This window comes from Lynx rufus, unplaced genomic scaffold (genome assembly GCF_022079265.1).
Source record: "Lynx rufus isolate CCGP_SWC_20201006 ecotype Redwood Valley unplaced genomic scaffold, mLynRuf1.p SCAF_4, whole genome shotgun sequence".
NCBI classification, from domain to species: Eukaryota; Metazoa; Chordata; class Mammalia; order Carnivora; family Felidae; genus Lynx; species Lynx rufus.
This window is the reverse complement of record NW_025814856.1, coordinates 147,325,696-147,352,434: the sequence shown is the minus strand read 5'-3', so window position 1 is coordinate 147,352,434 and position 26,739 is coordinate 147,325,696. Positions and strand designations below refer to the sequence as shown.

The 26,739-nt window shown below is 41.1% G+C and overlaps 1 protein-coding gene across 2 annotated transcripts in view; it reads left to right on the top strand.

Annotated features, from left to right (window-relative positions):
• The window catches only part of COPG2 (COPI coat complex subunit gamma 2), a 115,970-nt gene that overhangs the window by 16,853 nt on the left and 72,378 nt on the right, over window positions 1–26,739 (top strand). For both annotated transcript variants that reach the window (XM_047095359.1, XM_047095360.1), the window contains 5 exons: window positions 3,348–3,427; window positions 11,912–11,987; window positions 13,325–13,417; window positions 14,336–14,422; window positions 15,462–15,619. In XM_047095359.1, the coding sequence (XP_046951315.1) occupies window positions 3,348–3,427; window positions 11,912–11,987; window positions 13,325–13,417; window positions 14,336–14,422; window positions 15,462–15,619 (494 nt within the window). The remainder of the gene's footprint in view (window positions 1–3,347; window positions 3,428–11,911; window positions 11,988–13,324; window positions 13,418–14,335; window positions 14,423–15,461; window positions 15,620–26,739) is intronic.

Below are 26,739 nucleotides of genomic sequence, written 5' to 3'. Positions count from 1 at the left end.
TCTGAGATGTCGTATAGTTGGAATTATATAGCGTGTATCTTTTTCAGATTGGTTTCTTTTACTTAGTAAGAGGCACTTAATTTCCTCCATGTCTTTCCGTGGCTTGATAGCTCATTTTCTTTCTAGTGCTGAATAATATTCTTTTGTCTGGATGTACCACAGTTTATGCACTCACCTACTCAAGGGCACGTTGGTTGCTTCCAAGTTTTGGCAATTATGAATAAAGCCGCTGTAGACATCGTATGCATGTTTTTATGTGGACAGCAGTTTTCAACTCCTTTAGGCAAATGCCTAGGAACACGATTGTTGGATTGCATGGTAAAAGTATGTTTAGTTTTGCAGAAAGTCACCAAACCATCTTTTAAATTGGCTGTACAATTTTTTTTCCCACCAGCGAGAGTTCCTGATGCCTCACATCCTCATCAGCATTTGGTGTTGTCAGTGTTCTGGATTTTGGCCATTCTATTAGGAACGTAGTGGCATCTCATTATTTTAATTTGCCTTTCCCAAATGACCTGTTGTGTACATCTATAATATATAAAGAACTCTTACACTTTAATACTTATATATTCATATACTTAATTGTCATCTGTTTATCTGTTTAAGTGAAGTGTCTTAAGGTCTCTGGCTCATTTTTAATCAAGTTGTTTTTCTTATTTTTGACTTCTAAGAGGTTTTTATATATTTTGGGTGACAATCCTATATCAGGTGTGTGTTCTACAGGCATTTTTCTCCCAGTTTGTGGCTTGCGTTTTTTTTCATCCTCGTGACATTGTCTTTTGCAGAACAGAAGTTTTTGCTTTTTTTTTTCTTTAACATTTATTCATTTTTGAGAGAGAGAGACAGAGACAGAGACAGAGCATGAGCCAGGGAAGGGCAGAGAGAGAGGGGGACACAGAATCCGAAGCAGGCTCCAGGCTCTGACCTATCAGCAGAGAGTCTGACATGGGGCTCGAACTCATGACCTGGGAGATCATGACCTGAGCCGAAGTCAGACACTTGACCGACTGAGCCACCCAGGCACCCCAGAAGTTTTTACTTTTAATTAGGCTGGCTTTTTCATTATTTCTTTTATGATCATACCTTTGGGGTTATATCTAAAACGTCATCATCATACTCAAGGTCATCTAGGTTTTTTCCTATGTTTTCTTCTAGGGATTTTACAGTTTTGCATTTTGGATTTAGGTCTGTGATCCATTTTGGGTTAATTTTTGTTAAGAGTGTAAGGTCTGTGTCTAGATTTTTTTTTTTTTTTTTTTTTTTTTTTTTTTTTTTTTTTTTTTTGCATGCGGCTGTCCACTTGTTCCAGCACCATCTGGGGAAGAGACTACCTTTGTTCCATTGTATTGACTTTGCTCCTTTGTCAAAGATCAGTTGACTGTATTTATGTGGGCATATTTCTCAGGGTCTCTTCTATTCTATCCGTCTATTTGTTTATTCTTTAGCCAATACCACACTGTCTTCACTGTTTACCGCTTCTGCTCTTCATTTCTTGCCAGATTTCTGAGTCATTATCTAGACTGATTTTCTGTGAGCCTGAAGAATGTGCCTTTTAGATTCTCACTCTTTCTAGACTTTAGATCCTTTATCCTATGCCTGTAAGGCCCTGGGCTTGTACTTCTCCGGCTATGAGGTGTTTGCTTTTCCGTTTTGGCACCCATGAATGGCTCTTGATTTTACCCTTGGCTACATCGTTAAATTTTGTGTTCCTATTTCATTCGACATTTCTGTGTGTTCGTTTAGACAGTATGTTTTAGTGGTAACAGGCACATCTTTGCCAACACTTTGTATTGTCACTCTTTGTCATTTTAGCCATTTTGATGGGTGTGAAGTAGTATCTGAAATATGTTTTTTTTTTTATTTCCCTGATGACTAATAGTGTAGAGCCCTTCCCCCCACCTCCACCCCCATTTTTTGTGCTTTAGCTGAATTTTTTTTTTAATTTTTTTAACGTTTATTTATTTTTGAGACAGAGAGAGACACAGCATGAACGGGGGAGGGGCAGAGAGAGAGGGAGACACAGAATCGGAAACAGGCTCCAGGCTCTGAGCCATCAGCCCAGAGCCCGACGCGGGGCTCGAACTCGCGGGCCGCGAGATCGTGACCTGAGCTGAAGTCGGACGCTTAACCGACTGAGCCACCCAGGCGCCCCAGAATTTTTTTTTTTTAATTTCCAGTTTTATTCCGCTTCACGGTAGATTTTTATCGGGGGGGAGGGGCAAATTTTCTTCAGCTCTGAAGTTTTGATTTTTATTTTCTGTTTTCTTCTCAGAGTAGGTTTGTATGGCTGCCATCTGCCCCATTCATCTGAGCCCTCCTGGCTTTCTCTTTCTCTTTTCACTTAAACTTTCTCTGGATGATTTTTTCCTGGTTAATCACCACGAGACCCCTCAGTTCCTTCGCTTCCCTTAATGGGCTCACTAGTCTCCACCAGGTTCTTTTTACAGCTTGGGGTCTGGAGCCGGGTCTGATGTATTTGAGTTTCACTGCTTATTAGAAATGTGACGTTGCCTGGTAGGGAACGAGGCCAGACAAGCTAGAGGAACCGGTGCCCGTAGTGTACGAATAAACCAGAGGGAAGGGGAGGAGGAAGGTCGATGAAACTTTACTATTGGTAAGTGAACAGTTACTTTGGATCCAGGTATCCTTCTAGAAATCTTGATACTTGAAAGTGGAAGTTGGTTATACGAGCACAAATACTTCAAGGAAAAACATCTAAGTTGCTGGGCTGAGGAAGATAGAGTCTGCATGTCTTTCCATCCATATATTTAAAGAATTAAAAAAAAATATTTTTTAACATTTATCTATTTTTGAGAGACAGAGAGAGACAGAGCACGAGTGGGGGAGGGGCAGAGAGAGAGGGAGACACAGAATCGGAAGCAGGCGCCAGGCTCTGAGCTGTCAGCACAGAGCCCGACGCGGGGCTCGAACCCACAAACTGTGAGATCATGACCTGAGCCGAAGTCGGATGCTCAACCGACTGAGCCCCCCAGGCACCCCGTATATATTTAAAGAATTTTAAAAATACATTTTCTAGGATAAGCCTTTAACACTTTGAGAAATCTATGTCTTTGGATTCACACTGTCAAAGTTTGGATCTCTGTATAATTAACTGGATTTTAAAATTTTCACCTAGATGTGTGCCTGTGCATCAGTTACTTGTTTGGGAAACAGTAGTATTCTGAATGTTGTCTCATCCAGGTATTTTTAAAAGGATTTTTTTGGGGTAGGTGAGAACCTTTTTCAGAATAATGTTCTAAATATATCTACTTGGGGCTCTCACTTCAAATAGTGTAAAGAACCATTTCCTTATGAATAACTGCTGCCTTTTATAAATAATTTTGCAGCAAACACTGAGAAGAATGTGCTATCTTACTATCAAAGAAATGGCTACAATCTCTGAGGATGTGATCATTGTCACAAGCAGGTATGCGAATGGTCAGAACGTAGGAGGGGGTGCTTCTATATTTAGTGGAGTATTTGTTGTTCTTTTTCTGTTAATTTTACTTTTTTGACTGTAAGGAAGCCAATGGGAATTAATATGTATACGTTATTTTATATATATGTTATTTATATATGTTGTTTATATATATTATATATGTTATATATGTTATTATATATATGTTGTATGTTATATATATGTTAATTCATATGTATATGAATTAATATATATATGTTATTATATGTATATATCTTAAAGCATTCTTTCCTAAAGTATGGTTGTCATCATGTGAAAACCATGCCTATGTGATAAAGCAAAGTCACAAAGGATAATGCTAATAGATTTGCTTATACATTTTAAAGGTTCGTTATAATATGGAAACAGAACCAAAAAGTAAATGACACAGTGACACAAAATATTTACAATAAGTATATTAAAAAGCTAGTATATGTAATATGTAAAGAACTCTTCAACTTAAAAAAAATTCCAAGTGATCGTTCATAAAATAACTAATGGAAAGGACCTGATTGTTTTTAGTCGTTCTCACTGTAACCCAAAAAAAGCAAATTAAAAACTCCAGTGAGTTATAAAATTTTACCCATCAAATTGGCAAAGAAGAAAAAAGGCGGTAGGTATTTGTAAGGGAGATTGATATTCTTGTATATACAGGAGGCAGAATAATAAATTGATTCAGTTTTTCTAGAAAGCAGTTTGGCAACATTGATCGAACATTTAAAAAGGTTTATCCCTTTGTGGTTTGTTTCTTAAATGTTTATTTATTTTGAAAGAGAACACGTGTGAGTGGGGGAGGGGCAGAGAGAAAGTAGAGAGAGAATCCCAAGCCGGCTCCACTCTGTCAGTGCAGAGTCGGACAAGGGCCTCAATCCCACGAACCGTGAGATCATGACCTGAGCCGAAACCAAGAGTCGGACGCCTAACCGACTGAGCCGTGCAGTTGCCCAGGGTTTATTATCCCTTTGACCCAGTAATGCCACATCGATGGAAGTATGGTCAGAACATAATCAGAGATAGCACAGGAAGACTTATATGTGATAATGTTCATTGCAACACTGTTTATACTAGCAAAAAGGATAAAATAAATATATGCCATTCTTAAATGTTATTTAATCAACCATGTTGTCAGATTAGGAGATACTTTAATTTTTTGAAAATATTTTTGAAACATTAATGATATGGAAAAGTCCTCAAAAAGTGCCGAGTAAGAGTTGGATTCAAGTTTATGTATTTTATATAGTCTCCCTTTTAAAAATATTTTATGTACATATATAAAAATATGTGGATGGAAATATACTAATGTATTACCAGTAGGTTCTCTCTGGGTGTTTGGGATTGTGGCTATTTATTTTCTGTAAAATTGTGATTTCCAGTTGTCGTAGAATGAGTATGTATCTCACACACACACACACACACACACACACACACACCCCAAATGTTATTTAAAAAAGAACTGCCTTCCTAATTATTAACTATAATTCATTTAAGTAAATTTGGCTTTTGTGTAACAAAATAAATTTCGGAGGAGGGTGCTTGTCTTTAACCGGCAGTTGTATTGAATATAGTTGCGGTTAGTAAGGCTCTCAGCTGGAAAGAACCGAAAGCCCGATGTAGTCACTAGGCATAGAGTGTTGGTTCAGTAGTTCAGGGCGAGGGCTGGTGTTTCTTGAATCCCACATTGTCGCAAAATAGGTGCCTGAACGACTGGCAAGCCACCATTCAAGGTGGGAGGGGTGCCGGGAAAGGGGCCAGGGAGGGCCAGCACCATCTGCCTCTTTTATCAGGTATGCAATAGCTTTTCCCAAGGCGATTTTTAGATTTCATTTGACACAGCTGGGTTCTACGACGATCGTCGGGACCAGGAAAGTGACTATTTAGCTTTTAAAGCCCAAGTATTAGGGGCAGGCAGGGGAGAAGGGGTTGGAAATGGGTATTGGATTAGTTAGCTAACAATATCTGCCACCAGTAACAAACAGAGAATCTTCACTTAGATTGCTATAGTCACTAAATATGGGAAAAATTAAAAATAGATTAGGGTTTTTTTGTTTGTTTAGCTGTTAGTACTTTCCTCTGACTCCCGTCAGGCTGCCATGAATTATGGTTTGCTTCTGGCTCATTTCAAGTGAGTAGTAGATGTGGTAGGCAGAATAATGGCCCTCCAAAGATATCCCCGGCCTCATTCCCAGGACCTGCGAATATGTCACATTACGCAGCAAAGGGGAAATGAAGTTGCCCGTCCGCAGGTAGGGAGAATGGTGTAGATCATCCAGGTGGGCCCTATAAGGATAAGGGTCCTTAAAAGTGGAGGAGGGAAGCAGAAGCATCAGGAAAGAGATGGGATGAGGGGAGCAGGTCGCAGATGCAATGTTGCTGGATTTGGAGATGGAAGAAGGGGGCCGGGAGCCAAGCAGTGTGAGTGGCCTCTAGCAGTTGGAAAGGGCAGGGACGTGGGATTCACCCTACAGTCCAGAAAGGGATGTAACCCTGCCGACACCAGTGAGACCGGTGTTGGGTTTCTCACTTACAGAACCGTAAGAGAAAGAAATGAGTGTTGTCTTATGTCTCTAAGTTTGTGGTCATTTGTCACAGCAGCAGTAGAAAAGGAATAGGTTTTGTGGCACGTACGGGTATCGGATCAGCACACTGTGCGCTTAAAAATTTTACAATGTCGTATGCCAATTATCTCTCAAAGTAGGGGGAAAAAACCACTAGAGGTTTTGGTACCTTGGAGTGGGGTGCTACTGTAACAAGTACCTAAGACTCTGGAAATGGCTTTGGAGTTGGGCAACGAGTAGATGCGGGAGGAATTTGGGGGCGCAGGACAGAAAAAGCTGACACCGCCTCGAACAGAACGTTAGTAGAAACCTGGATGTTAATGAATGGTAGACTCAGAAAGAAGTGAGGAGTAGAGAAAACACTGATCACGGTAGAGAATGCTGAGATCGTTGGCGGGAATGTGGACGTTAATGGCGCCGCTGTGGAGGGCTCAGAAGGAGATGAGGAGGGCGTTTAGGTCCTGGAGGGAAGGGAACCCTTGTCCTGTGGTGGCAGAGAGCTTAGGATTGTGCCCTGAAGTTATACAGAAATCAGGACTCGTGAGCTTGGCTGTTTAACTGAGATTTCCAGAGTGTTGAGGTGCGGCCTGGTTTCTTTTTGCCACTCACGGTAACACGTGCGAGAGTAGAGCAATAAATCGAGGAGACACCCGTGAAAGAACCAGGCGTTCCTTACAAATACCAAATCATTATGTTGTGCACTTGAAACTGAGAGGTTATAGGTCCATTATACCAAAAAAAAAAAAAAAAAAAAAAATCAAGAGTTTTTTGGAAATTCTCAGCCCGCCCCAATTGCAAAGGACGCTAACATCAAGAGATTCAGTAGGAAAGTGTGCTCTAAAGGAAAAGTCAAAGGAGTTACTCTACAGCCTTTTGCTAACACCCCAGGAGGATGAAAAGGTCAGAGTCTTCACTCACACAAAACACTCTGAAGAGATCAAGGGTGTGACTCATAGATTCCCTCTGCATCTAAGCAGAAGCCGGAAATAGAGATGGGGTTGTTTAGGCAAGATCTGTGGTGAGGCTCTGGTCTAATGGAGTGAGTCTCTGTACGTATATGGTAGACCCACAGGGCTCTTGAGAATCTTAGCCAGCATCACCGCCAGCGTGGACTGAAAGGGACAGAGGGAGGACAACGTGAGAGAAAGTTGCCCGAGTCCCAAATTCTACAGCAGGATATAGGCCGAGAAGACCGAAGACTGCTCAGCTTTAAACACATGCTGCCCTTTATGAAAACGAAAGGATGGTCCTGAGGGCAGGGGAGCAGGACCAGAGCATGGAGTGGAGAATGACTGAGCATTCTGCCCCGCACCCGAAACCTTTTCCAGCTTGCTTGGCTGGGTTTCAGAATTCCTTGGGACCAGTGACTTTCTTTTATTTATTTTCCCCATTCCATTTTCTCTTTGTGAACAGGAATGTCTGACTATTATCCTGGGGTGGTCCCGCCATTGTATTTCGGGAGCAGAGAACTTGTTTTCTAATTTCACAGGCCCACAGGTGGAGAGGAATTTTGCCTCAGGAGAGAGGCTACCCAGTCTCCCCCATACCTAATTGAGAGGATTTTGATGATAAGGTCAGGGGTTTTGAATCCGTGGGATGTAGATGAGCTTCTGGAGTCTAGGTTGGTGCTGTAAAGCGATGAGATTTGGGGGGAACTTGGGATGGGGTGCATCAGTCTTGTCTGTGAGGTAGATGTAAGCCCCACTGACACGGTCAGTTTAGCCCAATGAGACCCACATTGGACTTCTAACCCATGGAACCGTAAGTTGATAACATTTTGTTTTAGGCCACCAACTGTGGCCGTCTGTTACAGCAGGAATAGAAAACTAGAGACGGCCATTCAGCACATGTAGACAACGATGTGACCTTGCTGGGAAACCATGGTGATTAAGAACACCTGAGGGCAGACACCTCACTATGAGTGGCCAATAAATACGTGGAATGTTCTTGATGTTACTGTCAGGGAAATGCAGATTAAAGCCCCAGTGAGATACCATTCCATACCCATTAGAATCTAGGTTCAAACCACAAAGCCCGACAGCACCAAAGTCAAAGAGCCTGCTCCAAGGCCAGGTACGTTGTAGGGGGGTGTGGGATGGCATAGCCACCTTAGAGAAACTTACGCAGAAGACTTCCAAGAGGAAAGAATAATTTAAAGCCCCGAAAGGCTCCAGGTACACTCGACCAATTATCAATGTTTTGGAATGGATCAATTCAACATTATAAAGATTTCAGTCCTCTCTAAATTAGTTTGTAAGTTCAATGCAATCTCAGTGAAGCAGCCCACAGGCAATATATTATGAATGTAGAAAAATTGATACTAAAGTTTAAGTCAAAAAACAAATATTTAGGAACAGCCAGGAAAGAACTGTAGAAGAACTGGGAGCTCTCCCAGTCAGTGAAGCATTAAGGCCTGGACCCTTAAAGCAGTATGGTCCTGGCACATGGATGGACAGACCAGGGGAATAAAATTGTGTTTTGACTTTGTAATGTGTCACCATGGCCATGCTGATCTACATCGTCAGAGGTTGTTTTGGTACAAATGTATAGAATTAGACCCCAATACACATAGAAATGTAGTATATGACAACGGGTGGCATCTCGGATCACTGGGATAAACACTGGGGTACTTTCTAATATGTGATGCTGAGACAACGGAGTAGTCCCTTGGGAAAAGAAAAAATCAGATCCATATGTCACATCCTATCCGTGAATAAACTCTAAAAGGAGAAAGACTGTAAATTTTCAAAATGGAAGCATACAAGTGCTGGAACAGGGGTGTGTTCCTCTTTAACCTTGTTGTAGGGAAAAGCTTTGTTAGGACTACAGTTCCAGAGGCAGTGAAAGAAAATGTTGATAAATCTGATTGCATACGTTTCTCATCATAGAAGATGATCCATGGGTTTTCAGTAGATCTGAGTGGTACAGTTTCTTAGGTTCATGGTATCCTACGTGACCTCGCCGCTCATTTTATGGCAAAAGCCATGTGACGGTGGGCTTGTGACCAAGAGATAGTTTCACCATATTCTGTCAGGAGCAGATAGCCTAAATGCAGTGGTGGCTCAGTTGAGGTAGTAGTTTGGCGATGGGACCCTGTGAAGTTGGAGGATTCTCCTCTGGGATGAAGTATGTGCATTAAATTGATGGTCAGTGTATGATACTGTCACCAGTAAATACAATAGGTGGGTCCAGGAATCGAGAGGTGAAAGTAGGACTGGCACCTGTCACCCTTGCTCCCAGTGACCTGCCTGTAGAAGTTATGCTTCCCATCCCCACCCTGAATGTGAGTCAAAGGCGCTGGTTCTCAAGAGACCGTGTTCTCAGTGATGAACAGGGGGAGGCATTTAACCCATTGACTCCTGGTTCCTGCTGTTTGAGGATTGCCTTCAGCACAGAGATACCCCACACTTCTGGATCCACACGTCTGAATGACAAGTTGGCAACCACAGGCACCACCCACTCCAGTGTCTGAGAAGTCCTGGGGCAGAGAAGTGAGCCAGTTTGCACATTTAAAATGATGACTACTTTTGGGTCGCTTTGGATTCTTGATGCTGATGGACCAGCAGGTAAAGAAAGGAGCTGTGTCCTCCTAGAGGTAGTTGACCTTGATCCCTATCAGGAGCTAGGCTTGTTGCTCTACAAAGGTGGAAGCAAGGACCGTATCTAGAATTCAAGGTACTATTTACTTACGTATATTTTGATGTGTTCATGCCTGAGACAATGGTCAGTAGAGGATGGGGAACAGCCAATGGTCCAGCCATGGTAAATCTCCAACAAAGAGCTCAGATCCTTGGAGATAAAGGTTTGAGTCACCTATCAGACACCTGACCAAGATGAGATCAAGTGCTGGCTAAGCGTGAGGGGAATATAGAATTGGGTGATTGTGGGAAGGATGTGGTGGATATCAGTCACGGCTGCAGAATGAGTGGTAGCGGTAAGGATTGTACCATGTGCCATTCATTTTCCAATCTCTTGTAGAAAGAGTGGATGGTTACCATCTTGAAGGCTCAGTGACAGGTTAGATTTAATGGAGGACGTGTTCAAATTTGACGGACGTGAAGGATAGACTGTTCTGGATGCTGTTGCCTCAGGCCTTCTCTCTGATCCTAGCTGTGCTTGTGGTCAGCTGTTCTGTACAGGGGCCAGCTCACTTGCGTGAATAGTGCCTGGCCGAAGCACGCGCTGTGTGTTCTGTTGCTTGCCCCCCAGTTTCCCTGGTGCTCCGGTTTGGGCCCTGACTTGGAACTCACATGTGGGAGGTAACATGTGCATGTTAACCAAATGGGGAAAGAACACTCTGGGGTTAACTGTCAGCCAGTGGCTGAGAGCTAGTGGATAAATTCTTTCCTTTTCATCCCTTGGAAATGTGGTTCCAACATGTATTTCATAAGCCTCCTCAGAAGATGGCTCATCAAATAACCAGTTGCCTGTGGCAGTGACCCACTAGAGAAAATTCCTTTGTATTAAGTACCCTCCTTCCTTGTTCACCTCTCTGTCTTCCCTTCCCTCGAACACATTCCCAAACAAACTACCTGTCTGTAAGCCTTTGTCGGGGCAGCCCAAACTAAGACACGGAGCCGCGGTTGGCAAACTCTGGCCCGTGGCAAAAACTATTGCCTTGTTTTGTAAATAAAGTTTTATTGGAACACAGCCATGCCCATTGTTTTAAATGTATTGTGCATGGCTGCTTTCATGTCACGTAGAAGCCGAGGAGCGAGACCTCAGAAGATACTAAACCTGCCAAGCCTCACTTTTTATCTAATTGGAAAAATGCAAATATCTGTGAAAAAGACTAATGGATAAATTATTTATATCCCAACAGTGGAAATCTGTGTTACCATTAAAATGATATTTTAGATATATTTTGGGTTCTTAAAAATATACAGATACCTAAAATTTTTTAAAGTCTGCCAATATGGAGAGATTCTTAAAATATATTAAGGGAAAAAGGGAGGTACCAGAAGAGTGGAGATTCATTTGCATGCATTTTAATGTCTCTATGGTCGTATGTATTTTTTTTAGAAGTTCCTTAAGAAAACATAAGCAACTGTTCACAGAGACTGTCTAGGGTCGGTGAGGCCCAGCTTAGACTTTGTATTTTATATTTCTCTGTATGTTTTGAAAGTTTATGAAAATACTCTTATAAATAAAAAATAAAGAAATTGAAGGACTATCAGTTCTCCACTAATTTCTCGTCATGGCATCCTGGTGGAGTGAGTTGGAGTTGGAGGCCATTTTGGATTACGTGAGGGGGAGGTGAGTGGGGAGGGGATGGATGGTCATTCTGGGGACAGATTAAACACAGAGGACAGGGACAGGAAGATAGGGTGAATGATGTATAAAGGCCGAAAACCTCTTTGAAGTACGGATGTGGAATTTAGTAGCTCTGTCCACACTCCTCTGCTTATTCTGGAAACTCCATAGAGAGGTCTGAAGCCATAGACAGCTGTCATTTTGGGAAAACTGTGCCTGTGAGAGGGAGCACGACTTCATGAGTTAATCATTTTAGTCAGGCTCTTTTAAGGAGTTGTCTAGTCTGATGGGTTTTTAGGATTTGGGGGATTTCAGCCAGTGGCTCGCTATTCCATTCTCTTCATTTTTCATGCCAGTTACCAGTATCTAAAATCATATTTCATTTATGTAATATATTATCTCTTCGCATTAGTATATTAGCTCCATGAAGGCAAAGACTTTGTTTTGCGCACTGCTATATTCTTCAGATTTAGAACAGCGTTCTATCCAATCGCTTTAATATTTATCCAAAGAAGACACTCAATAAATATTTGCTGAATTCGTAGCCGCATTAAGATAATTATGGGGACAATGGGAATTAGCTAGGGGTGGACTCCACAGAAGAGATATCAATCGATTTCATGGTAACTCATTTGATTTTTCTTAGTCTGACTAAGGACATGACCGGAAAAGAAGATGTGTACCGAGGCCCAGCCATCAGGGCTCTCTGCAGAATCACTGATGTAAGTTCTCTTTGTTTACCGAGGCATCAAAGGGGACACTGTGTTTAGCTACAGGTGGCCGTGTAAATTTAATAGGATTCCCTAGTCCTGACTCTGTGAATCTTCAGTATTAGAGAAACAGGACCACCAGAAAGGCTTTTGTGCCTCCAGGCTTTTTTTTTTTTAAAGAAAAAAGAACTTTATTATAGGATCTAGATCTCTCAGAATTTGAGGTAAAGCTTACAACAGATGACAGAGCAAGAAATAGGACAGCTTTAAGGAACTCAACAGCAAGATTTCTCCGATATTTACTATTGTGATCCACCACTTACGAGGCTCAGGCCTCCTCATTCATATATTCAGCAGAGAGAACCTAGTTAACCATCAGCCAGCCAGTGGCTTATAACCACAATAGGTCTGAGTCCGGTGTTTCACCTTGACTCAGTCCCTCACATCTGGAGGGATGAAATTAGGCTGTCCCTTTCTGGGAACTCTTGAGTAGGAAAGGTTATAAAATGAAGGGCAGACTGGCCGTTGCCAACATATTGAATAATATTTCAGCTCTAGTCATGGTTGGGTATCTTTTATGTGTATGTTTACAGTCTTCTCAAGTTTTAAAGGTTGCGTAGGAGCAAATGGTAAATCTGGATCCTAGAAGGAGTAATGGAAATGGTGTGATGTGTTTTGCTGTGGCTGCCTTTGTTTTAGTACTAAATCGGTCAGCCTGAGACTGGACACTGCCCACGCTAGCCATAGGCTGTCTTTGAATATTGATCTCCGTCTGTTTACGTATCTTCATCTGCTGCTACCTTCACAGTGCTAAGCTTTCTTCCACTTACAAAGGACTTTATTTGCAGAGGACTTCGTATTGAGGACACTCTGTAGTAGCATATTAAACATGTAATTTCTTAGGTATCTAAAATTATCAGGGATCACATTTGATGTGTAGGGCTTTATGGGATCCGTATAAAATACATCCCCTTCGTGCAGAGATACCTTCAGGATTTCAAAAGCATTTCCATCCCCTTCTAGGAATTTCCTTTGTAACATCCCTGAGAAGTGGATGTTACACTGGGCTTACACTTTTCCTCAGACTGGGACTCTCCACGCTGAGACCGTTGATTTCATTGTTGAACAGTTAATTTGCTTCCTTCCGGTCTTTCTCTTTGACGATTCAACTTGGTTGTCTAGCTCCTGCCCTCTGCGATAGAGTTACTCTAGTAGATGGCAGTCCCTTTAACGCAGTCTAAATATTGGCGCGGAAACAAATATATGACTGGTTTTTGTAAACTATTCTGGAGCGTAGTTTTGGGTGAAGATGTGTGCTTCAACAACTGTTTCTTTATGAATGTTCTCAGGGAACAATGTTGCAGGCCATTGAAAGATACATGAAGCAGGCCATTGTGGACAAAGTCTCCAGCGTCTCCAGTTCGGCACTGGTGTCTTCCTTAGTAAGTGAACGAGTGGCCAGCTGCCTGGCTCGAGCGGGTGCTAAACAAAATATCACTGTGATTCTCTCACACGTGAACCGTGAAACATTCAAAAAACATATTTGCGTCTCTATTACTTTATCCAAGAGTGTTTTATCAGAGCAGCGTTACGATCAATATAGGCAGTTAAAAAGGTGACATGTCCATGTTTGAAAGGTTTTGGTAATCAGAAAGGATGGGGGGTGAGGTGGCAGACCGGGAAGACACTGAAGGTCGTTTTGGTTTTGTTTTGTTTTGAATCTTCCTTTGTGACCTGAACTTGACCTCTTGCCTCTTGTATCGCCTGCTTTCCTTAGTGCCCTGTGTGTGTGGTATCCTTCCATCCAAAGCCCCCTGCCCCGCTTGGAAATTTCTTACTGGAAAGTGGTCTTTGTTTCAGGGATACTTTTTCTTTCTCTTTTTATCAAAACAAAATGTATGACAGCCTGAGGTCACCTTGCATTTGGTTAAAATTGGTTATTAGTGTGTGAATGGATTAGATCATCTGAATCACAAGAGTTTCTGGGTCTGGAGTGTAGGTGGTCAAGTTTTATAGCAAGGGATCTGTCAGTACTGTGTGTTTTTGTTTTTCCTTCCAGGTGAGTTTCCTGGAAGTAAAACCTAGAATGTACACATTATTCAAGCACCATCCTGTTAACTAGCCCTTCCTTTCCTGTCCCTCCCCTCTCATCTTAGCCCACAAACCCCTCCTCATCTTGGAGAGAGTTTCTGGTCTATTAGTTGCGTCTGGAGTAGAGACTTGAAGTAGACTTCTAAAAGCTACAGAGTTGTCTCTTTGATTTGGAAATGTCTGTTAGTGATTTTTCTAAGAAAACCAGTTCATGTCTGTAAACCTCTAGTGACCATGCACTGTCTATTCTCACTTTGTTCTGTGTCTAGCACATGATGAAGATAAGCTATGACGTGGTTAAACGCTGGGTCAATGAAGCCCAAGAAGCTGCTTCCAGTGATAACATTATGGTCCAGGTACTGTGATCGAGTCCCGTTAGGTCTTGCGATCAGCTTTCTTTAACCCTTCATTTTAGGGACAATTTATTGACTCCCTAGATGAGTGTTAGCGGAAGTGTAATATTAAGCAGCCTATTGGTAGGTATCCCATTAATTAGAATTACTGTCATAGACCCTGCTAGCGTTTAATAGAAGCTGTAGGAACGTTCAGGAAAGATTCTTAAATTCAGTAGCAGTTTGAGATGCTCATTCCAGAGGTCCTTCACACTGCATTTCAGCCCCTTACGTGAAAAATAATTTGTGAAGAAGGACGTTCAAGTCTAAGCTTTTCGGAACTTGGTTATAGTAGACGTTATGCCAACAGTCAAGAGTAATTTTATTTTGTGAAACGTAACCATTTTGTTGGGAAGATCTCCTTTGGATATTCGTTAATTCCTAATTAAAAGAGAACAAGAGCGAAATGGCAATGTTCTGTGAAGTACCCCATTTGTATTGGAGAGGATACTTATTCGCCCCCTTTTAATGTTTACAACTTCTGTAGGCATATTTAGTTACGAGGAAGTAGAGGAGTAATTTTTCCCTCAAGAAACCGTCTCGCTCTCTTAACTCTGATCGTTGTGTTTTTACACGAAGTGCCACGATAATTATGCTCCTTGAGCCTGCTTTAGGAGATTAATCCTTTAACTACTAACGTGGCCACAGATGACTTAAAGCCACTAACAGAGACCCGTGCCACTGGTAAAGCCCTGGACCTGAGCGCCTTTGTGCTAAGGATGTATGGGGGAGTGATGAACCTGCTAGAACCATCTTCGGATTGTATGTCACCTCTTTAATACCACCTGTCCAATCTGAATCTACAGTTTCTGGGGGTGAAAACTCTTCTCCTTTCAGTCTTGCCTGTGTTTGAGTCCGTACGAAAAAGTTGTTTCTATTTGTACACATTTGACTTGGGTATCTTTTTACTAAAAATCTAGTTCCATGTGATTTTGTTTGCCTGGAAGTTTGTCCTGTTCCTCCTCCGCTTTCTGGATGTTACATCCTTTTTCTTGTTCTTTAGTACCATGCGCTGGGAGTCCTGTATCACCTTAAAAAGAACGATCGCCTTGCTGTTTCTAAGATGTTGAATAAGTTTACTAAATCCGGCCTCAAATCACAGTTTGCTTACTGCATGCTTATCCGAATTGCCAGTCGCTTACTAAAAGAAAATGAAGAGGGGTAAGTGTCTCCACCTAAACCTAAGTGATTTTTTGTTTGCTGGCTAACATACGTCCAGGTGTATTTCCTTGGGGGATTTTTTTGGGCTGCGCTGATTTTACAGAGATTTAGTGTTTTCCAAATTAAGAAAATTTGGGGACTTCCAAGTCCTGCAACATTTTTGGTTTTTTACCTTAATGGGTGCTTTGGTATATGTATGTAATAGATTATGATTGCCAGTAATACTATAAGATGCTGATAGGGAACAAAAAATACAGATCACAGGCTATGCAGTGATTAAATGTGAAAGCCGGGGTGACATTAAGAGTCTTATTTGTTCCTTTATTTTTGTAAGAGAATCTTGAAGTACTGCGTTTAATGACTTATTTATTGAAAGGGCATGGCGAGAAAAAGAAATACACCATTTGTAAGGCTCTCATCTTGTTCATGAACTGGCGTTATATTATTTGATGGTAGTCTGTGATAACAGAAGGATGAATATTGTAATCTCTTGAGTAACCACCAAAAAAAAAAAAAAAAAAAGGAGCTATAACGTAAATGTCAACAAAGAAGATAAAGGGAATGTTAAAGTATTAGGTTGAGCTTCCTGCTTCTAGTAATGGTGGAAAAGCTTGGTCATATCAGCCTTACTGCAAACACTTAGATCTTCAGTACAAAAGTATGCCGCCCCCAAACAATGGGGAAGTCTACCACTATTTGAAAGCACTGGTGAGTGGTGAAAAGCAGGCAAAAACTGGAGGGAAGTTGATGCCTCAGAGACAGAGCTGTACGAAATGAGGTCTGTATATTTCTGATCAGTCTCCCGAGGTCCACAGTTCCTGGAGGTGGGATCACAGAAAGCCACGGTATTTGCTGGACAAGAGGGGTGAGAATAGTTTGAGATTGGAAGAGTGATGAAAACCTAGGGTGAAAACCCTGGAAAGGAGGAAGCCACGACTGGGGGAAGCCCCCAAATCGATTTCAAACTGCAAAAATCCTGAACTTCCCCTACGGTACAGGGGAAGACTCTAGAAAGCCTGGCAAAATGTAGCTGTGAACTGAAAGAACCGAATGGAGAATTCAGGCGCACCTCGTGGTGGAAGAGATAAAGTCTGGAGTGTGATTCTAGCCAAGTTAACTGCCTGCTAGAGAAACATCATAAATTCTCGAGTCTTTGCATCCTGTCATTCACAATGTTTATGTACAGTAAAAAAAAAAAAAATGACAGAAGTGCAAAGAATTTGGAAATGTGACCAACGGTTAAGAGAAAAAGCAGTCAATGGACACTGATTCCGATAGGAACCAGACATTGGAGTTAGCAGACAAAAACTTTAACAGACTTCTAAAAGATGCTTTAAAGACTTCAATGGGAGATAGTTATGAATGAGCAGAGGGAATGAAAAGTAAAGCTCTAGAATTTCTTTTTAGTTCCTTTTTTTATAGAGTCCTGTATCAGTCAGAATTGAACCAGAGAAGGAGAGCCCAAGGCAGGTAATATATAAAGAGATTTACTACAAGGAATTGGCATTTGCGGTTTGGGGGCCTGCTACGCAAGTCCAAGATGCATTGGTCAGGCTGGAACTCACAGGCACGGGCGGAGGCTGTCGTCCGCTAGTGGAACTTCTCATCTCACATTTTACTGTGAGCAACAAGATGAAACCAGGTCACACCGTCAACGCTCTCCTTGGAAATTTCCTCAAACGAAGAGCCGAGTTCATCGTCTGCAAGTTCTGCTTTCCACATAACTTGTAGGACACCGTTGCGCTCATCTCTCCACTAACCTGTGACAAGGATCCACCTTACTCCAGCTTACGACAACTTGTGCCCCCTTCTGCGCTCTCACGGGTTTCTCCAAGACTAGATTTCTTTTTAACTCCAGTCTAGTTAGCATACAGCGTTCTATTAGTTTCAGGCGTAGGTATAGTCATTCAGGAATTCTATACGTGACTCGGTGCTCATCATACGTGTACCCTTAATCTCCTTTGCCTGTTTTCCCCATCCCTCCCCCCCCACTTCCTCTCTGCTAACCACCAGTTTGTTCCCTGGAGTTGAGCCTCTTTCCTGGTTTGCCTCTCTCCCTCTCTCTTTTTCTTTTATTTACTTTGTTTCTTAATTACACATTTGAGTGACATCATCTAATATTTTTGTCTTTGACCTATTTCTCAGCATTACACTCTCGAGCCCCATCCATGTTGTTGCAAATGGCGAGATTTCATTCTTCCTTACGGCTGAATGATATGTCCTTGTGCATACGTGCCACATCTTTATCCATTTGTTTGTCAGACACTTGGGCTGCGTCCATAGTTTGGCTATTGTAAATAATGCTGCAATAAACACAGGGGTGCAAATATCCTTTTGAATCAGTGTTTTTTTATATTCTTTGGGTAAATGCCCAGTAGTGTGATTACTGGATCACAGGGTAGTTCTATTTTCAACTTTTTGAGAAACCTCCATATTGTCTTCCACAGCGGCTGCACCAGTTTGCATTCCCACCAACAGTGCATGAAGGTTCCTTTTTCTCCGTATCCTCGCCAACACCTGTGTTTCTTGTTACTGATTGTAGCCATTCTGACAGGTGTGAGGCGATATCTCGTGTTCTGATTTGCATTTCCCTAGTCATGAGTGATGTTGAGCATCTTTTCATGTATCTCTTGGTCATCTGTATGTTGTCTTTGGAGAAATGTCTCTGTTCATGTTTTCTGCCCATTTTTAATGGGATTTTTTGGTTTTTGTTGGTGTTGAGTTTTAGAAGTTCTTTATCATGTTTTTAAATTTTATTTTTTTAATTTACATCCAAATTAGCATATAGGGCTACAATGATTTCAGGAGTAGATTCCTTAATGCCCCTTACCCATTTAGCCCATCCCCCCTCCCACAACCCCTCCAGTAACCCTCTGTTTGTTCTCCATTTTTAAGAGTCTCTTATGTTTTGTCCCCCTCCCTGTTTTTACATTATTATTGCTTCCCTTCCCTTATGTGCATCTGTTTTGTCTCTTAAAGTCCTCATGAGTGAAGTCATATGATATTTGTCTGACTGACTTACTTAAATTAGCATAATCCCCTCCAGTTCCATCCACATATTTGCAAATGGCAAGATTTCATTCTTTTTGATTGCCGAGTAATACTCCATTGTATGTATATATACATATATATATATATATATATATATATATACATACATATATATATATATATACACACACACACCACATCTTCTGTATCCGTTCATCCATCGATGGACATTTGAGCTCTTTCCATACTTTGGCTATTGTTGATAATGCTGCTATAAACATTGGGGTGCATGTGTCCCTTCGAAACAGCACACCCGTATCCCTTGGATGAATACCTAGTAGTGCAATTGCTGGGTCGTACTATTTTTAATTTGGGGGGGAGCCTCCATACTGTTTTCCAGAGTGGCTGCACCAGCTTGCATTCCCATATAAGTTCTTTATATACTTTGGATCCTAACCCTTATATCAGATAGATCATTTGTAAATATTTTCTCCCATTTAGTAGGTTGTCTTTTAGCTTTGTTGATTGTTTCCTTTGCTGTGCAGAAGCCTTTTATTTCGATACAGTCCCAATAGTTTATTTTTGCTTTTGTTTCCCTTGCCTCGGGAGGGAAGGGAAAAGTGTTGCTGTGGCTGGTGGCAGATAATTACTCCTTGTGCTCTCTTCTGGGTTTTTTATGCTTTCAAGTCTCCCCTTTAGGTCTTTAATCCATTTTGAGTTTATTTTTGTGTATGGTGAAAGAAAGTGGTCCAGTTTCATTTTTCTGCATGTCGCTGTCCAGTTTTCCCAATACCATTTGTTGAAGAGACTGTCTTTTTCCCATTGCATATTCTTGCCTCTTTTGTCAAAGATTAGTTGACCTTATATTCATGGGTTTCTTTCTGGGCTTTTAATCCTGTTCCGCTGATCTGTGTGTCTAATTTTGTGCCACTGCCATACTGTTTAGATTGCTACAGCTTTGTAGTATAACTTGAAATCTGGAATTGTGATACCTCCAGATTTGTTGTTCTTTTTCAAGATTGCTTTGTCTATTCAGGGTCTTTTGTGGTCCCATGCAAATTTTAGGATTATTCTAGTTCGGTGAAAAACGCTGTTGGTATTTTGATAGGGATTGCATTCAATCTGTAGATTGCTTTGGGTAGAACAATATTTGTTCTTCCAATATGTGAGCATGGAATATCTTTCCATTTCTGTCATCTTCAATTTTTTTCATCAGTATTTTATAGTTGTCAGAGTACAGGTCTTTTACCTCCTTGGTTACATTTATGCCTAGGCATTTTATTTATTCTTGGTTCAATTGTAAAAGGGATTGCTTTCTTAATTCCTTTCTGTTTCTTCATTATTAGTGTATAGAAATGAAACAGATTTCTGTACATTGATTTTTTTTTTTTTGTATCCTGTGGCCTTACTGAAATATCAGTTCTAGTAGTTTTTTGGTGGAGCCTTTAGGGTTTTCTTTCTTTTTCAAAAAAAATTTTATAATATTTTTATTTATTTATTTATTTATTTATTTATTTATTTATTTATTTATTTTTGAGAGACAGAGTGTGAGCAGGGGAGGGGCAGAGAGAAAGGGAGACACAGAATCCGAAGCAGGCTCCAGGCTCTGAGCTGTCAGTACAGAGCCCAACGTGGGGCTCAAACCCACAAACCATGAGATCGTGACCTGAGCCGAAGCTGGACACTCAGCTGACTGAGCCACCCAGGTGCCCCTAATTGCTAGTAATCAGTTTAAATTTTCTATTTCTTCCTGATTCAGTTTTTATTTTTATTAAAAAAATTTTTTAAATGTTTATTTCTTAGAGAGAGAGAACGAGCATGAGTGTGGAAGGGTTAGAGAGAGAGGGAGACACACAATCTGAAGCAGGCTTCAGGCTCTGAGCTGTCAACACAGAGCCGGACATGGGATTTGAACTCACGATCCGTGAGATGATGACCTGAGCCTAAGTCGGGCACTTAAAACCAACTAAGCCACCCAGGAGCCCCCTGATTCAGTTTTAGAAGGTTACGTTTGTAGAAATTTATTCATTTCTTTTAGAGTGTCCAATTTGTTGGCATGTATTTTTCATAACATTCTGTTAAAATCTTATTTTTCTGTGGTTTTGGTTATGACACCTCTTTCATTTCTGATTTTTAAATTTGAGTCTTTTTTTTTTTTTTAAGAGTCTGGGTAAGGGTTTATCAATTTTATTGATCTTTTCAAACAGCCAGCTCCTGGTTTCATTGATCTGTTCTATTTTTTAGTTTCTATATGATCTATTTCTGCTCTAATCTTATTTCCCTCCTTCTACTGGTTTTGGATTTTTTTTCTTTTTCTAGCTCCTTTAGGTGTAAGATTAGGTTGTTTATTTGAGATTTTTCTTGCTTCTTCAGTTAGGCCTGTATTGCTACAAACTTCCTTCTTAGAACTTCTTTTGTTGCATCGCAGAGATTTTGGACTCTTCTGTTTTCATTTTCATTTGTCTCCATGTACTTTATTTCCTCTTTGTTTTTTTTTGTTGTTGTTGTTTGTTTGTTTTTTGTTGGCCCTTTCATTGCTTAGTAGCATGTTATTTAACCCCCATGTATCTGTGCTCCTTCCAGATTTTTTCTTGTGCCTGACTTCTAGTTACATAGCATTGTGGTCAGAAAAGACGCACGGAAAGATTTCAATCTTTTTGAATTTGTTGACACTTGTTTTATGGTCTAATATGTGATCTCTTATGGAGAATGTTCCATGTACCCTTGAAAAGAATGTGTGTGCTTCTGTTTTGGGATGGACTTCAAGACCAGATTTCTGTAAGTGGTCTGTGAACCCTCGCTGGCGGTGTTCTTAAAGACCCCATTTCTATTAGCAGTCTGCTTAAGGCAATTTAGGCTTTCTTCATCATGCTCCCTGAAATTCTCGCAGCCTTTACCGACTGCTTGCTTCCAAAGACAGTTTCCCAGTTTCAGGTTTTTGTTACAGTAGCACCTCACCGTCAGGTACCAAAGTCTGAATTGGTTTTTTATTGCTGCCATGGCAAATGACCACGAATGTAATGGCTATTACAACGTGTGTGTATGATCTCGTGGTTCTGTAGGTTAGACATAAGTCTCATGGGTTAAGAGTCAGAATGTTAGCAGGATGCTGTTGCTTACTGGAGGCTTTGGGGAAGAATTCACTTCGAATCTCATTTCGGTCGTTGGCTCAATTCATTTCTTTGCGGTCAGAGATTGGTAGGTCCCTATTTGCTTACCCACCTTCAGTCAGCGGTTGGTCTGTGTCACGTAAGGTAACATATTCACATGTTCCGGGCAGGAAGGCACGAACGTCTCCGGGGCCATTCTGTCCGCCACACAGATGGTAACAGAAATGGGTAATTGCTGGATAGACTTAGCACCAGGCTAGAGGTGGCTAACAAAACAGTGAAAGAGTTGGTGAATTTGAAGGGAGAGGAATAGAAAGCAACTAATTTGAGGGAACCCAGAAAACAGGTTAAAGAAGAATAAACAGCTACAGAGAACTGTGGGATACTATCAACTGGTGTGCCACCTGGGATGTAATTGGAATTCCCGAGGAAGATGTGGGAGACTGGGGTGAAAGAGAGAGATGGAGATATACGAAGAAATAATGAACAAACTTCCCAGCATGCGTTTATTCTAGCAGCGCAAGGTTCCGTTGACAGTCAAAAATCAACATAACATTCCTCATTCAAAGAATAAAGGAGAATAGTCTCAGTATCATAATGGATGCAACAAAAGCACTTGATAAAAATCAGTGGCAATTTGTGATTAAAAAATCTCTTTTCAAAGCAAAGAATAGAAGGGAACATCATTATTCTGATAAGGTACCAAAAAATCTCCAGTAAACTTTGTACTTATTGGCGGACTATTAAAGGTTTTCCTCCTTGAGATTGTAAATGAAACAAAGAATGCCTGATAATTCTATTTTTTAGCAACATTTTACTGGAAGTCATACTTGGTGCAGTAAGAAAAAAAAAATAAGGATTTGAAAGAGGACATAAAATTGCCTTTGCGGACAGCATGATTTTGTATATAGAAAATGTAAAATCTAGGGGCACCTGAGTGGCTCCGTCGGTTAAGCGTCCAACTTCAGCTCAGGTCATGATCTCACAGCTCGTGGGTTCAAGGCCCACATTGGGCTCTGTGCTGAAAGCTCAGGGCCTCCTGCATCATATTCTGTGTCTCCCTCTCTCTCTCTGCCCCTCTCCTGCTCGCACTGTGTCTCTCCCTGTCTCTCTCTCTCTCAAAAATAAACAAACATTAAAAAAAAAAAAGAAAATGTAAAATATCTATTAGCCATCAGGATTGATATGTAAATTTATCAAGGTTACTGGATAGGTTAGTATCCAAAATCAGTTTAATTTCTATATTCCAGTAACCAATCAATAAAGTAAAATCATTTATATTGAAATCAGATCCTTATGAATAAATCTACAAATTGTATACATCTCTACACAGAAAATCATAAAATGTTATTGAAATATGACTTGAATAAATGGAGGGATATATCCTGTTCTTACAGTGGAATATTCAGTACTATAAAAACGTCACATCTTATTTTGTTCTGCAGATTCAATGAACCCCCGATCAGAATCTCAGTTGTCTTTGTTTAAATATCAAACAAATGCATACATTCGTGGGTCAAATGACATACCAAGGATACCTTTAGTACTGTTACTCAGTCCAAGTAGAAGCAGTCCAGATGTCGGACAAAGTTAGAATCAAAAACTAAATTGTGTTATAGTCATACAGTTAATAGTATACAACAGTGGAAATGAACAAATTACTGCTAAATGCAACCACAGTGTGGATAAATTGAAGTCCCACACAAACAGATACAATCTGTATGGTTCTCTTTGTGTTAATTTCAGACTTGATAGACACAACTAACCTATAGCATTAAAAGTTCATATTTATCTGTAGGGCAGAAGCACGCTAGTGCCTGGAAGGTGGCATGCAGGGGGCTTCTGACGTGCTTGACATACTCATTTTCTTTATCATTCTAGGTTTGTAATAATTCCCCTTGGATTTAGTTATCTGCCATTGTATAACACATTACTGAAAAACTTAACCGGATTAAAAGGACAAATCCTTATTTTCCCACACGATTTTTGTGGGCCGGAGATTTGGGAGTGTTCTCAGCTGGTGCCTCCTTGAGGTCTTTCGTGAGGCTGCAGTCCAGATGTTGGCCAAAGTTGTGGTCATCAGAAGGCATGAGGGAAGCTGGAGAATCTGCCTCCAGGGTCACTCAGTCTCGTGACTGGTGCCTTGGTGCAGGCTGTTGGCAGGACGCCCGAGTCCCTTGCCACGTAGACCTCTCCATGGGGCTGGTCAGTGTCCTTATAACATTGTGGCTGGCTTCCCCCACAGTGAGGGATACAAGAGAGCACAAAGTGCAAGGCACAACTATTTTTATGAACAAAATATTCATAGACACCTAGTCTTTGAAGCCACACCCCAACATTTCTGCAGTATTCCGTTGGATAAAAAAGGTCAGCTCTGTTCAGTGTGGCTCGGGACTAGAAAAGGGAATGAATACCAGAAACCAGGAATCACCGGGGGCCTCTTCAAGGTCAGCTGCTATATTAGTATGCTACAACCGCTGTGACAAAATACCACAGACGAGGGGGCTTAAACAACAGAAACTTCTTTGCTCACAGTTCTGGAGTCTAGGAAATCCAAGATTAGAGTGCCAAGAGGGTTGGTGTATGGTGAGAGCTTTTCCTGGGGTTGGAGAGGGCTACCATCTCACAGTGTGCTCATGTGATCTTTTGGTGCATTTGTATACACACACACACACACACACACACACACACACACACTCACTTGCGCGCGTGCACAGATTGGGGGGCCAGAGCAAGTGCTGTGTTATCTCTCCTTTAAAAACACTAATCCTTTCAGATCAGGACTCCACCTTTATGACCTCATTTAACCTTAATTACTTCCCTAGAGGGCCCATCTCCAAATAGAGTCACACACCATGGGTTAGGGCTTGAATATGAATTTGAGGAGGAGGGGAGACAAATATTTTGTGGACTTTTCTATGATTTTGTTATAATCGAATACAAAGTTAACCCTTTTAAATGGGTTTAACCCATTTCTCAGACCTGTAGAAAGATATGATCTTTAGAGTAAATCACACACAGCACGAAATGCTAAGTAGAATGAAGGGTAAAGATAAGTAAGCAAGCACATTCTAATGCTGCATTTTTTTTTAAACAAGGATAAAGAGAAAAATTCTAAAAGTTCTATGAAAACAAAGGTATTTAACCTATAGTTTTACTTTAGGTTTCTTTGTAGCATTGCACGCAAGGCAGCAACGGTGTCTTCGTAGTGCTGTGGGAAGAGAACTGTCAAACTAGAATTCTATACTCAGCCAAACTATCATCCAACAGCAAAGGCGAAAGAAAGGTATTTTTAAACAGAAGGATTTACTATAAATAGTTTGTCAATCACTTTGTAAGAATTATTCAAAGATTTACTCCAGCATGAACAAATACATACTCAGAAGGCAATAGTGGGATTGAAGGAGTAAGATGAACATGGAGTTAGGATAAGCAGTAGTAATCATGAATAGATGATATTTTAACTTTGTAAAGTTTAATAACAATCTCAAAGATTCCAGAAGACAGCAATATGATAAATACTGGTGTTGAAGGCAGTTCTACATGGTAGTCAAAGCGTGCTAAGTTTGTTTGTTTTGGTCTGGTTTGGAAGGAATATGTTGTCGATTATTACTTATAAATATTTATTTATTTAAATCATCTCTACCCCACAACGTGGGGCTTGAACTCACGACCCCAAGACCAAGAGTTGAATACTCTCCTGACTGAGCCAGGATGTTAATTATTAATGTTAAACTTTGTCAGAAAAACATACGGATTCGTAACTAAGAATGTAAATGGAATGCAAAGCTTTAAAAATGTTGAAATAGGGGCACCTCGGTGGCCCCGTCGGTTAAGCGTCTGACTCTTGATTTTAGCTCAGGTCACGTTCTTACAGTTCATGAGATTGAGATCCACATCGGGCTCCGCCTTGACAGCATGGAGCCAGCTTGGGATTCTCTCTCTCCCTCTCCCTCTCTGCCCCTCTCCCACTTGCACGCGTGTGCGCGTGCGTGCTCTCTCTCAAAATAAAAACGTTAAAAAAATAGAAGTATTGAAATAAAAATGGAATGAAGAAAATTTGAAGTTTAGTGGAAAACAATGGAGTATATAAATAGAAGAAAACCAAATAAGTTGGGCAGAATTCAGTGTAAACGTATTAGTTGTCTCTTGCTATGTGACAAATTAGTGCCAAACTTAGCAGCTTATAACAGACATCATCTCGTAGTATCTGTGGTCAGGGACCTGCAAGTGGCTTAGCTTCTGGTTTGGTCCAGGGTCCTCATGAAGCCCCAGTCAAGCCATCAGCCAAAGCTGCACCCACCTAGGTCTGGAAGATCCGCTTCCAGTTTCACTCATGTAGTTGTTGACAAGCCTCAGTTTCTCCTTGGCTGTTGGCCAGATGCTTCAGTTTCTCACTTTGGCAGCCTGTGTGTAGGCTGCTCGAACGTCCCCACGGCATGGCAGTGGCTCTTCCCAAAGTAAGTGAACTGGAGGAGAGGTTCGGATGGGAGCTGCAGGGTGTTATAACCTCATCTCGAAAGGGACATGGCCTCACCTCTGGTGTGTTCCCTTGGTTACAGAGACCAAGTCTGGTATAATGTGGGAGGGGACTACACAGGGATGTGGATATTTTCAAAAGTAGAGATTTACGGGGCGCCTGGGTGGCGCAGTCGGTTAAGCGTCCGACTTCAGCCAGGTCACGATCTCGCGGTCCGTGAGTTCGAGCCCCGCATCAGGCTCTGGGCTGATGGCTCGGAGCCTGGAGCCTGTTTCCGATTCTGTGTCTCCCTCTCTCTCTGCCCCTCCCCCGTTCATGCTCTGTCTCTCTCTGTCCCAAAAATAAAATAAAAAAACGTTGAAAAAAAAATTTAAAAAAAAAAAAAAAAGTAGAGATTTGGGGGGACCATTATAGAGACCGCCTAGCAAACAAAAGTATTTTCAGTGTAATAAATGTAAGTAGGCTTGCTGACATTATTAAAGGATTACTTATTAAAAGAGTGGCCGGTCAGGTAAACAAAATAAGAGATCTATTATATA